This window comes from Orcinus orca, chromosome 1 (genome assembly GCF_937001465.1).
Source record: "Orcinus orca chromosome 1, mOrcOrc1.1, whole genome shotgun sequence".
Lineage (NCBI taxonomy): Eukaryota > Metazoa > Chordata > Mammalia > Artiodactyla > Delphinidae > Orcinus > Orcinus orca.
Window position 1 is genome coordinate 177836931 of NC_064559.1, and position 14926 is coordinate 177851856.

General features: G+C 53.0%; 1 protein-coding gene and 1 long non-coding RNA gene across 2 annotated transcripts in view; one reads left to right on the forward strand and one right to left on the reverse strand.

Annotated features, from left to right (window-relative positions):
* Positions 1-4590: 4590 nt before the first annotated feature.
* LOC125962690 (uncharacterized) lies at positions 4591-13657 on the reverse strand. Its single transcript, XR_007474224.1, has 3 exons — positions 12705-13657; positions 6703-12024; positions 4591-4872 (listed from the first exon to the last, which is right to left on the reverse strand). It is a non-coding gene; the product is annotated as an uncharacterized LOC125962690 (long non-coding RNA).
* A 129-nt stretch (positions 13658-13786) lies between these two features.
* The window catches only part of SLC2A1 (solute carrier family 2 member 1), a 28433-nt gene continuing 27293 nt past the window's right edge, over positions 13787-14926 (forward strand). The window contains exon 1 of the mRNA XM_004266351.4: positions 13787-14009. Coding sequence (XP_004266399.1) covers positions 13992-14009 — 18 coding nt within the window. The 5' untranslated portion in view covers positions 13787-13991. The remainder of the gene's footprint in view (positions 14010-14926) is intronic.

Below are 14926 nucleotides of genomic sequence, written 5' to 3' on the forward strand. Positions count from 1 at the left end.
CAGAATCTCCTGGGGCGCTTTAAACAGCATAGAGTCCTGGGTCCCAGCTGAGGCCTGCTACTTAGAATACTGCCAGGTGGGACCATGGATTCTGTTTGTTTTTTGTTTCATTTTGTTTGGCCACGCCACCTGGCTTGCGGGATCTTAGTTCCCCGACCAGGAATAGAACCCCGGGGCCCTCAGCAGTGGAAGCGTGGAGTCCTAACCACTGGACTGCCAGGGAATTCCCGGATTCTGTGCTTTTTAAATGTCTCAGGTGATTCTTCCATGTAGACAGGCATAGGAACTCCCCACCTACTGGAGTGAGTTTAACCCCCCAGGCAAGGCGTTCTGCACCCAGCACCTACCCCCTCCCCCAGGCAGCCTCATGCCTTGCCCCTCACCCCAGACACGAAGCCTAATGAAAAGGCTCCACGTTCCCAGACATGCTCAGGCTCTCTCACCACCAAACTTTCACTCAAGTTCATCTCTCTGCCTTTCCCCTCATCCACCTGAGAACTTCTACACGTCCTTCCTTCGAGGCCCAGAAAATGCCACTTCTCCCAGGAAGCCTTCCACACCTATCTTCCAGCCAGGCAGAACTTTCATCTTCCTGAGTCTCACAGCACCTCCTACCATCTACATCGTAGCACCTGTCACTCTGCCCTGTAATTACAGTCGGCCCTCCAATCCACGGGCTCCGCATCCATGGCTCAACCAATAGCGGATCAAAAATATTCTGGAAAGAAAACGGCAGAAAGTCCCATAAAGCAAAGTTTGCCACATGCTAGCAACTATTTACATAGCATTTATATTGTGCTAGGTATTATAAGTAATCTAGAGATGATTTACAACATGTGGTAAGATGTGTGTAAGTCATATGCAAATACTATGCCACTTTATATAAGGGACTTGAGCATCTTCCGATTTGGGTATCCACAGGGCTCCGGGAACCAATCTCCTGTGGATACCAAGGGGCGATGTATCTAATAATACCTCTGCCAGACAGTTTGCATCAGCAGCCTTGTTTAAGCTTCCCAGGAAGCCTTTGAGGTAGACGATGCTGCTGCTGATGATAGCAAAGACTGATTAGGTGAAAAGCTTGGAAGCCTACAAATGCTGCTAGACCCATAAATCTTCACAATAACTGGGTGAGGTAGGTACCATTATTATCAGGCCCATCTCACACATGAGGAAACTGAGGTCCAGAGAGGTGAATTCACTTGCCCTGGGTCACACTGATAAGTGGTAGAGCCAGGATCTAACTCAGGGAACGTTCCAGCCCTTTTACAGATAAGGACACTGACGCTCAGGGAAATATTTGCCCAAACACACCATTCTCATAAGCAGCACAATTATAATTTGCACCCAGGAGCCTTTGACCCAGAGCTCCACATTCTCACATGGCCCCAGTTTAAAACTTCCACTAAGCAATCCGCAGACCATGCCCCATTGCTGGCCTGTTCCAGGTTCCCTTCCTCTTCTCATAACCCCCCAGAGACCTGCCCTCTCCTCTTCGCAGACTGGCATGCCCTCTGATCTCACTTCTACCCAGACTGCCCCACCTTGAGTTCCCTGGGAGGAACACCCAGCCCTTGCGGAGGTCACAACTCAGCTGGTAGGCAAAGGTCCCGCCCTGCTGGCAAGTTTTTCCCTGCAACTTCCCCATCCGCATTCCAGACGGAGCAGGCTGAGGCAGTAGGGGGAGCAAGCCCCCTCCTCTCCCTGGGCCTCAGTTTCTCCATCTGTTGGGCAGACAATAGCAGGGCTGAAAGGAGGCTCTGGTGATCCTGGGGTAAAAGGCTTCGTAAACACTGGTGGTCCAGCCCTGACTGCCTCACTCCCGAGTCCTGGTTAGGAGGGTGGCGTCCCCTGTCGGCCTGGAATCCACCGCCGCCGCCCTGGCGGTTACCTGCCCTCCTAACGTCCCTGCGCCCCTGCTAAAGAACAGGATCAAAACCAGAGCAAATACAGGGTGCTTCACAGAGTAATAGCTCCATAAGTAAAGAGCAGCCGTTATTAAATGAAGGGCCTTGCCTCTCTCTGTGGAGAGAGCAGACTAAAGCCGAAGTACAGCTGTGCAGTCAGGCACCTTTCTGGAGAACTTGATGGGAAACTTGGCTCTCCAAGGTCGGTCCCCAGCGCAGCCATCCCACCCACTGAGCATGACTCGAACCATCCAGAGGGTGACGGCAGGTTGTAACGGCAGCTGTTTTGGACACACGCTGCAGAACTCTTTCACATGCCCTTTTCTCCTCCACTCCTTTACAAAGCCTGTAAAAGGAGCTGGCGTGGGCTTTGGCTCCAGGCTGACCTGAGCTCATTTCCAGCTCTGCCACTTATTGGCTGCATGATCTTGGGAAAGTTATTTCTCTTCTCCGAGCCTCACTCTGCCTCGTCTGCAAAGTGGGCACGATACTCCCAACCTTTTGAGGGTGCTGTGAGAGTTAGAAGGTCAGGCACAGAGGAAATACATAATAATCCTCATCGCTCTGTTACCCCCACGTTCTAGATGAAGCAACTGAGGCTCAGAAAAGCTCTATTGTCTGTTCCACAGCTAGTGAGAAGCAGGGCTGACTCTGAGTCCAGGACACCTGCTTCCACACAGGAAGCTGTCCCCCAGTTCATGAATTTGTGAGGCCAGGAGGTATGCCTCTGGTTGCTCAAGACCAAGGACCGATCTCAGGATCCTGCTTTATACGCCTCACCTTACAACCGTCATTAGTCATAGCTGGCCAGGTTCCAGGCCTCAACATCAGGCCCTCCGGAGTGGGTCAGAGTGGACAGGGTCAGAGTCAAGATGGACTTGGCGGTCATGGCAGGTGGGGCCGTGTGCCCTATGCACACCGGAAGACCCGCAGACACAGGACACGAAAGCAGCGGGCTTGTCCCAATCGATCCACACTGTGAGGACACGGTGACCTCATCTCCACAGCCAGGAGCTCAGCTGCCAGCCCTGTGTTCCTTTTAACAGCCTGAGTCAGCGGGCAGAGACACACCGCAGAGCACTGCCTTCTCCCTGCTGATTTATTAGGGCGCTTTCCCAGAGCAAGATAACAACTCTTCTTAAGCATCTGGCTCTGGGCAACTTACTTTTAATTTTCACCCTTTGAAGACAAAGATGAGATACCATTTCTCACCCATCCAACTGACAAAGATTAAAAAGATAAACCACATCCAGGATTGACCAGAGGATCGTGAAAAGGGTAGGTCCCTTTACAGCCGGTAGAAATGCAACAAGTAAATACTATGTTTCTGAAGGGCGATTTGGCAAAGTTTTAAAAATTCCCGTCTCCTTTGACTCTGACTCTGCAATCCCTCTCCTACAAGGATTTGTACCTAGTTTTTGGTACAAAGTTGATCTTCACTGTGTTGTTTATAACTGTTCCCAAATGAAAGCCACCTAAATATTCATCAGTAGGGGATTGGTTGAATCAATGATGGGCTGTCAGTCAGCCATTAAAAATCAGGCTGGGAAGAATATTTACTCAAAGAGAAAATGCTCATTATAGATTAAGAGACAAAGCAAGTCATATCCAGAATGATTTGCATTGATATGAGCAGGCTTGATAAGTTTTTCCACACCTGGGCTTGTTCTTGAGAAATTCTCCCATGTGGCCCCAGCCGCCATGTTGTAAGGAAGCCCAGGCTACCCTGCTGGAGACAGAGGAGGATGCAACACCATGTGTGGAGAATGGCCCCAGCCAAGTACCCCATTGAATGCAACTGCATAAGTAACCTCAGCTGCATCACGGGGAACAGAACTGCCCAATCCCCCAAATCAAGAGAAATACATCATTGCTGTTTAAAGCCACTACGTTTTGGAGTGGTTATTCGGCAGCAGTAGATAGCTGAAACACCCCGTTTTTCAGTTCCTAGATTTTCAGAACGCGTACAGACCATTAGAGCAGAAGCACCTGTGTCTGAGCACCCAGCCTGCTGTGCAAATCTTGGAGGGAGAGCCTTGGATGACCCCAATGGCTGAACCTCTACTGCTGGCCAGTCATCGTGCAGCTTTCACAAGCACCATCATGTACTAGGTGCTTAATAAATATTTATTGAATAAGTGAATAAATGTCTTAGTTAACACACACTGCAGCCCTGGGTGGTAAAAGTGATCATTTTATTATTACTCAACTGACACTCATTCATTAGAGAAAAATGCAGGTATTACAAAAGAAGAAATGAAAAATTACCCCTAATTCTACTACCCGTAATTTCAATGAACATTTAGCATCTATGTATGGAAATTCAATTACATTACATATGCATATTTACTTTTTTAAATGTGATAAACATACTGTTCTGTAACCCATTTTTTCAATTCAAAACTATCTTGACTCCCTTTCCATGTCAATGAACATATATCTCTGTTCCACATTTTTTTTTTTTGTTTTGTTTTTTTTTTTTTTTTAAGCTGTACGTGGGCTTCTCACTGTTGTGGCCTCTCCCGTTGCGGAGCACAGGCTCCGGATGCGCAGGCTCAGCGGCCATGGCTCACGGGCCCAGCCGCTCCGCGGCATGTGGGATCTTCCCAGACCGGGGCACGAACTCGTGTCCCCTGCATTGGCAGGCGGACTCTCAACCACTGCGCCACCAAGGAAGCCCATCTGTTCCACATTTTTAACGGGTGCATGTGTTTGCACCCTCCTCCACCCCACCCTCACAACAGATATGAGCCCTGCCAGCCTTGTTCGTTTTCTATGACCCCACCGCCTAACCACAGCCAATAGGACCCAGGACAAACATCTCACCCAAACTGGGCCAATCCGCTTCTCTCTTCTAGAAATTTGGAATCCAGACCAGGAGAGAGTCGAGTCAGCCTTGAAGTGGTCCCAGGTAAATTCTGGCATTGTGTGGTGGTTACAGGCTACCACGTGGAGCAGAACATGCCTGTCTGTGAAGGGAAAGAGAAATAAAGCAGGAATGAGGGATGTAGACCATCCTGGTGGCACTCTACTAGGTCCCAAGCTTAGTCAGCATCTGACTGCACCCCTGCCACTGCTTGCCGGACACCTCTGTTGCCTTTAATGAAGTCTCCTTTATTGGCTGAAGTTGGCTTAAATATATTGATACTGGCAACCAAAAAATTCCTAGCAATGATTACTCTAAGGAAATAAGACAGATGGGACTCTCAGCCACAAGGCCAGGCCTCTGGGAACCAATAAAAAGAACACCCAAGACAGAAGACTAGCGCCCCAGCACCTTCTATAAGCCACTTTCCAATACTGGGTACACAGGCTGGAATGCCAGCTGTTTGAGGGGAGGGCTCTAGAGCCAAGCAGTCAGGGCCCTCCCTCGATGACACGGCCCCCGCCTTCCAGCCTCAACAGCAAACGTCTGTTGGGCACCTGCCACGTGCAGGGCACTGTGCGAGAGGCATAGATGCACACGATGTATAAAGTTCCGTGTGTGACTTTAGGCAAGTCATATCCGCCTCTCTAGGCCTCAGTCTTCTCATCTGTAAATGTGTTGAAAAGCACAGTTCTAACGTCTTTCCAGCTCTCACACCTACCAGTCTAAGCCCGGGTCCCAGCCCCAGCATGCCAGGAAGAGGGCATATATAACAAGCTCTAGCAGGGGCATTGGACTTTCCAAACACCTCCCTATCCACTGTCTCCTGTGAGCCTGCCAACAGCTCTGCAAGGCCGGACTTATTAGGCCAATCTTAGGGATGTGGAAATGGGAGAGGCAGAGAGGTTAAGCACCCTGCCTGAGGGTACACAGCTGTTGAATGGAAGCGCTGAAACTTCAATCCAAGTCCGAGCCAACTGCCCACTGGGAGAAGGATCAAATTACCCTTGACATTGGTTATCACAGTTTTGTTGTTGTTGTTGTTATCACAGTTTAAAGACAAGGACAGGGCTTCCCTAGTGGTGCAGTGGTTGAGAGTCCGCCTGCCGATGCAGAGGACACGGGTTCGTGCCCCGGTCCGGGAAGATCCCACATGCCGCGGAGCAGCTGGGCCCGTGAGCCATGGCCGCTGAGCCTGCGCGTCCGGAGCCTGTGCTCCGCAACGGGAGAGGCCACAACAGTGAGAGGCCCGCGTACCGCAAAAAAAATAAAAATAAAAAAGTAAAGACAAGGACAGTTTAAATGAGGCACCTAGAGTAGTCAAATTCAAAGAGACAGAAAGTGGAATGGTAGCTGCCAGGGGCTGGGGACAGGGGGAGTGGAGAGTTATTGCTTAATGGGTAAGGACTTTCGGTTTGGAAAGATGAAAAAGTTCCAGAAATGGATGGTGGTCATGGTTGCACAACAGTGTGAATATATGTAATGCCACTGAACTACTACGCACTTAAAAATGGTTAAAATGGTAAATTTCATGTTATGTGTATTTTATCACAATTTTTTAAAATGAGGACACTGAAGGGCTTCCCTGGTGGCGCAGTGGTTGAGAGTCCGCCTGCCGATGCAGGGGACACGGGTTCGTGCCCCGGTCCGGGAAGATCCCACATGCCGCGGAGCAGCTGGGCCCGTGGGCCATGGCCGCTGAGCCTGCGCGTCCAGAGCCTGTGCTCCGCAACGGGAGAGGCCGCAACAGTGAGAGGCCTGCGTACCGCAAAAAAAAAAAAAAAAAAAAAAAAAAAATGAGGACACTGAGGTCTAGCGCTTATTATGACAAGGCTTCTCAACCCAGAGCTAGAAAGGTCTTGGAAGTCACCTGTTGCAACCCCTTCATTACGAAACTGAGGATACAGAGGCTTAGAAAGGGACAGTGACTTGCCTGAAGTCACCCAGCAAACCCGTAACTGCCCAGAGTGGAGTAGAACCACTGCCTTCTGAGTCCAGGGATGTCCACCTCCAGTGCTTTCCCTTTCTTAAGAGCTAAGCTGCCGTGGGTTTCAAGCTTCAGTGAGGAAGGGAGGGCTTCTCCAGGCTTTCAGTGTCTCACTTTCCATCTTCTAAAGGGTGAGTCAGCTCCGGTATAATGCGGTGAGTCAGCCGGCTCCTCCGTGATGAATGTACATGTGACTGCCAGGTGGCATCCAGGTGGGGCTGGGAGTGGGGGAAGTGCGCGTAGCCGGATGCCGACTGGGCCATGGCCGCTCACTCAGGAGGTGAGGTCTGTGCTTTCTTTTGGCTCCAAATTGCTGCATAGTGGTATCTGGAGGTAAAGAGGTCCAGGTCTCACACCTTCCATTTGCTATCCAATTCCTCCTTTGGTGTGACCTCAAGCAAATGGCTTTAACCTTGGTGTGCCTCGGTCTCCTCACCTGTCCAATGGGCACATGAATAAATCTGGTCTTGACCTCCGCACAAGGTGTGGGGAGGACCCAAGGAATGACACTGAGAAGGTGTTTTGCACAGTTAAAAAGTTGTACCAGCATAAACGGCATTGTTATTTCACTTCTCGGGAGAAATAAAGTTCTAAGAACAAAACAGAGCCCAGCCAGGCTATTTATTTATTTGCTTTACCCATCAGTCCTTGGACTTCTTAGGTCTGAGAGCCTCTGGTCTCCTTGCTCTTCCCCAGGGCGCCAACCTTAACGGAAGGCATACTGTGGACTAGGCCCAGGGACAAGCCACTGAACCCTCCCCAGAGCCCCACAAGGTCAAGATTATTCTGAGCCCCATTTTACAGAGAGAAAAGAGAGGCTCACAAAGAAGAAGCAACTCATCAAAGATGACACCACAGGAAGGGTAGAGCTGGGCCCTAAAGCCAGACTTGCGGACTATTCCGGCACTGGCCCTCTCTGTGGGCTCAAGGAGGAAAGTTCCTGGGGTCTGCATCAGGTCCCCTGCTTCCAACAATACACGGAAATCGAAAGAGGTCGATCCCTGCCACCCTAAAGTAAATCAGGCTTTGAGAACGTGAAACACTGGAAAGAGTAACAATCGTTACCATTTTTCAAGAAGGTATTATACGCCAGTCACCTGACAGTCATCTTCTCACTTCCTATTCTCACTAAATCTTTGAGGTAAGTACGGATATTATTCCCATTTTACAGGTGGGGAAATTGAGACTCAGAAAGACTGAGCAATAAGCCCAAAGACACACAGCTAGCAGATCTGCCTCCCCAGCCTGTGTTCCACCCACCGTATATCACTGCCGGCCTCCTCACTCGTTCGTTCTTTGCTTCATTCATTTATTAAACATTTAGAGCCTCTTCTCTGTGCTTTAAGTAACTCGCTGGACAGAGGGAAGACAGGGATGCCTGAGCCCCTACCCCAAGGAGGTCATTATTGGGAGGAAAGATACGGCTCAAATAACTGTAATCTCAGCGGTAAAGAGCCAGGTCCTGGTGCACTGCTCGTGCTGGTGCTGGGCCAGGTGACTGAGCAGGTGCTACAGGTCAGAGTTTTTGTTTTTTTTTTTAAATCAAGGTGCTAGAACTCATACCTACTACCTGTGTGATCTTGGGCAAATCACTTCACTTCCCTAAGTCTCAGTTTTCTCTTTTAGAAAATGGAGAGAAAAAGACTCATCTCACTGAGGTCTTGTGGGGATTAAACTAACTGGAAGAAGTCAGGTACCATTTTGGGTGCTGGGGGTGCTGGAAGAAGCAGACAGCGGTCATTCCCTTGCAACCACAGAAAGAATTTTTTTTAAGTAAAAAAAATTTTTTTTAATTGAAGCCTAACATGCACACGGGGAAGTGTAAAAACTGGAATTGTCCAGCCCAATGAGTTTTCACAAACTGAACACACACGTGTCACCAGCACTCTGATTACAAAACATCACCAGCAGGGGCAGGACTAGGAAATGGCAAGTGAGACACTCACCTCCTGAGTAAAATTTAAGGGGGTACCGAAAAGCTCAGCCATCAGGATAAATAACGTTTTAATGCAATATTTTTTAAAAATCAAAACTAATGCAAGAAAATGCATGATGACAAAATATTAAACTTTTAGATAAAGACAGGATTAGTAACAATGCTGTGTTGGGTCACATTAAGGCTCAGGGCAAAAGGGAAATATCAGTAATATTGATCCTGCCTCATCTGCCTCACCTTGGTCCCAGCCCTGATTACCAGACCTCCTGAGGGTCATTCATCCCCCCAAGGGTAACTAATACCCAGACTTCTAATCCTATAAATAAGTTTTGCCTGTTTTTGAACTTTGCACACATGAAATCACACTCCTTTGCATATGGCTTCTTTCACACAACATTGTGTCTGTGAGCTGTAGCCACGTTGTTGTGTGCCAGGGAAAGATGCTTAAACAAGGAAATGACCATGTGCTGGCTGGATGTTTGAGAGAGACCATGGAGGTGGCAGGTGGGAGGAAGAATGAGCAGAGCTAGCACAGGACCAGTGGAACGGAGAGAAGGGGATGGAGTCCAGTGCTATTTTGGAAGGGCAGAGTCCACAGGATTGGTTGGATATTGGGGATGAGGGAGAGAGAAGAGTCAAGGAAGATGCCAGATCTCTGACTTGGGCTATTTGGTGGATAGAGGAACCGTCTCTGCAGTGGGGGACCAGGAGGGACGGGAGAGGATAATGAGTTTAGACTTAAACATGGTGAAGGCCAGGTACCTGTGGGGCATTCAGAGGGCTGTCCTGGAGGCAGCTGGACAGACAAGCCCGGTGCGGGAGAGAATTGGGGGAAGGAAGTGTTCCCTCAATATACCCCAGCATCGGGCGAGCAGGTGGTGGCCCTGATGAAAGCGTGTGCAGAGGGCCGGGGAGGGGCTTGTGAAAGGATAAAGGAGGGAAGCTGAAAAGTTCTCTGAGAGCAGGTGGTATGAACTGATGCGCAAATCAGAATGAAAATATTAAACATACAAAACTGTCCTCCCTGGCCCATCAGGACTTTCAGGAGTCCAACACAGTGTGTACCTGCAGCCTGTGAGGATCGGGGTTGCAGAATATCCTGCGGATCAGGGGCTCTCCAGTCCCAGTCCCTGCCAGCTCCACTTGCATCAGCGGCAGCTGACTTAGCAAAGCTTTTTCTGCTGGCTGCCAGAGACGCTTGCCTTTAAAGGCAAAAAAAAAAAAAGCGCCTTTTCCCGGGCACCCCTTACTCACTCCAGACTCGGGAGCTGCTGCTACCAACCCCTACCCCCTCACCCCGCCCCGCCCCCAGCGCGCACAGCGAGCCCAGCGCGGCTGGGGTCCCGGAGCGTGCGAGCGTGCGCACAGGCACGCACCAGGCCGCCGGCATCCGCCTGGCCACCTGGCACCGCCCCGCCAGTCCCAGGGAGCTCTTTTCCTCCGACTGGCTAGGGCTAGAGCTGCTTGGAATCCAAAAGTCCGAGTTCCTTCCTGGGCTAAAGCAGCCTCCAGGGAACAAAGCTGCCAGTGTGAGAGCAGCTTGGGGAGGTGGGCACTTGGTCCTTCCAAGCGGAGCCCAAGGGCTCCACCCCAGCCTCCTCACACTCCCCTTTAAAGCCTCGGGATAGGGAAGGCTTGAGAGGAGGCTGAGACTTCCTCAGGTCCTTCCCCGCTCAAAAACCCTCCATGGCTCCCCACTGCCCACTGAATAAAGCCCTAACTCCTATACCTGGCATTTGACCCCTCCTCAGCTTCTTCTCCCATCAAATTCCCCCTAACTTCATCTCTTCTTGCTCCCAATCCCCTGCACTCCCGCCGCCGGGGCTACTTAGCCTGGCTCTCTGGCTTAAGCGGCACTTCCATGAGCCCGCTCTGGGCATTCGCTCTCTCTTCCCAGGCATCCCAAACTTCCAGGCTCACTTCCTTAGGCTTTCTCTGGTGCTTCCTCTCTGGTTGCAGTTAAATCCGGTTGCCCAGGACTCAGCCATCCAAAAACTAAACTAGCCCACCTGTGAATCTAATATCTGATCACTGTCGATAGCTTCTGATGAATTTACCTCTATACTGTACCCTCCAGGGATCATAAAGCTTTTACACAAAGAACATCTAGAAATGCAATTTCAAGCAGTTAATGGGAGTCTGTTGGGGCAGGTATGATGGGGGAGGGCGAAGGTAAAGCTGTTTTTCTAGCCACTCTGCTCTGTCTTCAAGTCCCACCCTGACCATAGGAAGGGGGTTTGATTGGACTTCCGACATCATGAATTAGTACTGTTTATTTGGATAAACTTTTACACATAATCCGTTTTTCCTCTGGCCAAGTCAGGAGGGGATTGTTACACCCATTTTATAGATGTGAGTCTTGAGGCTCAGAAAAGAGAAAGGATTTGCTTGGTGATAACAAGTAAAAAGCAGAGCTGGGACTCAGGAGTCCAAATCCAGGGCTCCACCATCAGTCTCTGAGTGTGGTCTAGAGATTCTTTCTCCCCTTCAGCAGTCACTCTCTGCCTGTCTGCTGTCTTTGCACATGTTCTTCCCCTTGCCAAGGATGGCCTTCCCTCTGACCCACCTGGTGAACTCATATTCAGCCTTCTAAACCCTGCTCAGCCTGCCCTCTCCCTTTCCTGAAGCTCTCTCCACTCCCTCTCCTTCCTCTGTGGTACAAGTTCTCTCCCATACACTTTTTTTTTTTTTTTTTTTTTGCGGTTCGCGGGCCTCTCACTGTTGTGGCCTCTCCCGTTGCAGAGCACAGGCTCCGGACGTGCAGGCTCAGCGGCCATGGCTCACGGGCCCAGCCGCTCCGCAGCATGTGGGATCTTCCCGGACCAGGGCACGAACCCGTGTCCCCTGCATCGGCAGGCGGACTCTCAACCACTGTGCCACCAGGGAAGCCCCTCCCATACACATTCTTAACCATGCACACCCAGCTTGGTACTGTTGCTGTGCATCTCGCCGCTTCATCCTCTCCAGTTTGGGGGCTCCATAAGGCTAGCAACAGGCTTGCCTGCCTCTGTCCCTGGGGAAGTGGCGAGCACAGGACTGGCCTGGAGAAGGAAAGGGAGCCTGATGGTGAGTACGCCCCATGAGCTGGGTGGGGTGTACCCACAGCTGGGAGGAGACATATGCAGTGGACTGGATGTGCTCGGAAACAGGGAGTGATGGAGAGACTTTGAGCAGGGACGTGGCAAAACCCAAAAAGTACTTAAGGGAACACTGGTGTTGGCAGGAAACAGGCAGACTAGCTGCTCATATGGTCATTCATTCCTGCCTTCTTCCTTCACTCCTTCACCCCTGTGTCTCAGCTACAGAAGCCATCCTCGAGATGCTCAGTCTGGAGGGAGACAGAAAGGACAGCAGCACACTAAGAAGCATCGAAGGGTAAAGGAGAGAACAAGCTCTTGGAGGACTCAGGGACACTTCCCGGAAGGGGTCCCATTCTAGGGGTGCTTTGTGCCGTCAGAAGCATTTTGGCTTGGTGAGGTGGAGGTGGAGGGAGTCAGGCAGAAGAAACAATCTGAGCAAAGGTACAGATGTGGAAAGTGCTGGTGTGAGGGGTGAGGCTGAGCCTGTAAACTGCTGCCCTGAGGGCCTTGCTGCCAGGGCCTTGCTGCCTCTACGGCAACGGGGGACATACGAACTAGAGGCCAGAGGCACTGGAGGCCCTGCAGACAGAAGGAAGGGAAGGAGGATGAGGTGGTACAGAAGGTGAAATCAACAGGACTCAGGGGCCCTTGGCACCAGATGAGGAGAGGGGTGGCCCTAAGCTTTCCAGGCTGAGCAGCTGGGAGACCGCAGAAATAGGAGCCATGGGCAGGGGTGTGCCCAGAAGGGGCAGGCCTTCCCTTCCAGGGCTACTCGGTCAGCCAGGGTGCCCCCTCCCAAGGCCAGCACTGGACCCACAGCCCAGACAGAGGACTCCAGGGGTCATGGGGTCAGCTCAGGCTCCTCCTTCCCAACAGAAAGTAGCCCCTCCCTGGGCCCCTCCATAGGGAAAGGGACCCTCAAACTAACCTCAGCATTTTGTCCAGACCTTTGGACTGGGGGGTCTTTCCTTTCACTGTGTCTCGAGTAAGACACAGGTCTAGAAGAAGAAACGAAGTGAAATCAGATGAAATAAGGTGAAGTAATACCACTACCACTAAAGGGGGACTTACCGCGAGTTAAGCCTGTGCTAAGTATTTCACGAGCTTATCTGGACATTGTATCTCTCATGACAGCACATGAAGTTGGTGGTCATGTTCATTCCGTTTAACCCAGAAGAAAGCTGAGCCTCATAGGCCAGCACCTTGCCTAGGATCTCGAGGACTGGTCTACAGTGGAGCTGGTTCAAACCCAAGTTCTCCTATGTTCCTACCATTCATATTTTTCACACTTACCTGTCACCATAGAGTCACATGTACTGTCAGGAGTGGAGAAAGGCTTCACAGAGGGGGGATATTAAAGTGCAGAGAAGAGGTGGGCATGGATTTCCAGGCAGAGGGCCCAGCCTGTGCTAAAGCAAGGCTTGGCTTACAAACAGGAATGTGGGGGTGGAGAGGGGAAGGGAGAAAATCGCGCAGCGAGACCTCCCGTAGTCTAACCAATACTTAAATACCACTTACCACGTACCAGAAGCTGTTCTAAACACTTTACAAATATTAACTCACTTAATCTTCATAACAAACCTATGAGGTGGTTCTATCAGTACAGCTAGTTTCCCGAAGTTAGCCGGTGGCGGAGTGAGGACTCCAGTCCTTGCGCTTAAGCGCTACCCTTTGCCGCTCCTATTTTGTCTCACAGCCGGTACGAGCTCCTCCATTTTGCTACAGGCTGCCGAGGCTCAGAGAGGTGCGCACACTTGCTGAGGGTCACACAGCGAGGGAACTCCCGGGACCCAGAGAGCAGGGGAGACGCTCAGCCACACCGAGGTGCCCGCGGGGCGCCCTCCCGCCCCACTACCCCGGCCCTGGCCCCCTCCCCGCGGAGCCCCGCCCCGGACGTGCCCCAGTCCCCGCCCCCAAGGCTCTGCCCACCCCTCCTCCCCCACCCCGCACCTCAGCCGCGCCAGCCAATGGCTGGGGTCCTATAAACGAGAACGTCCCAGCGCTCAGAGGTAACCCCAGCGAGCGTTCAGATCGTGGGCCGCAGGTCCCAGGAGCTAGCTCGCTAGGGAGCGGGAGGCCAAGCGACCAGAGTCGGAGTCAGAGTCGTAGTCGGAGTCTCGGGACCGGAGCCGGAGCCTGATCCGCAGAGTGCAGCCCGCCCGCCCGTCGCCGCCCGCGCACCCGGCGCTGCCAGAGCCTCCGGCGCAGCGCGGCCATGGAGCCCAGCAGCAAGGTGAGTCGCGCGCCCGCGGGCCCTCCCCACCTGGAACAAAGGCGCGGACCCCCGGTCACCCCTCCGCCGGCCTAGGCCTCCCCGGGCCTCCCCGGCGGCCCGGACGCTCTGTGAGCCCGTGGCCGGCGGCGCGCCTCTCAGAGCCATGCTCGGCGCGGGCCTGGAGCGCAGCGCCCTGCCGCTGCCGGGGACTTGGGCGGGGATGGGGTCGGGATCCGGCGGGCGCGTGGGCGCCGCGTGCGTTGTTGGCGCCAGCAGTGAGCAGCTGGCTTCCTTCCGGGGGCGCCGCGCCGTCCACGCGTCCCGGCAGGGCCGGGGGACCCTGGGCCCGGGCGCGGCACGTCGCTCACGATCTCCTCCTCAGCGGCCCTGCTCCGACTTCTCCCGGGGCGGGGGAGGGGGCCCGAGCGCGGCGCCCATTGGCTGAGCCGGCCGAGCCCCCGGCCGGGCCCCGGCCCGGGCGCTTGGAGGAGGAGGGACCCGCCCCCGCTCGGCCGGCTCGGAACAGATGCTCCCTTTTCCTGGGCGCCACACTGGGCGCGCGGCCTGGTGTTGGGCGTTTTCCGCGGCCTCGCGCAGTCCCCGCGCCGGTCCTCCGGGGTTCCAAGGCGGAGGGCACTCTCTTAAGGCCCGGGCTCCAACCCCAGGGTGCCTGGCTACAGGGTTGAGGCGAAAAGCCTGACTTCCGAGGCCCTTCTTTCCGCGTAGTGCAGGCCCCAGAGCTTTTGCCAAGACCCGGGGAGATGTGCTCTGAGGTGGCACGTTTCCCTGCTCGGGCGGAGCTGGTGAGGGCCGGACGGAGAGAGTACCCCAGGGGCCGCCGCCGCGATCCCGGGGGGGCCGAGGGTCGGGAAGGGGCCCCTGGCTGGAGTGGAGTGGGAGTAGCGCGCGCCAGGGAGCTGAGGGACGCGGGACTG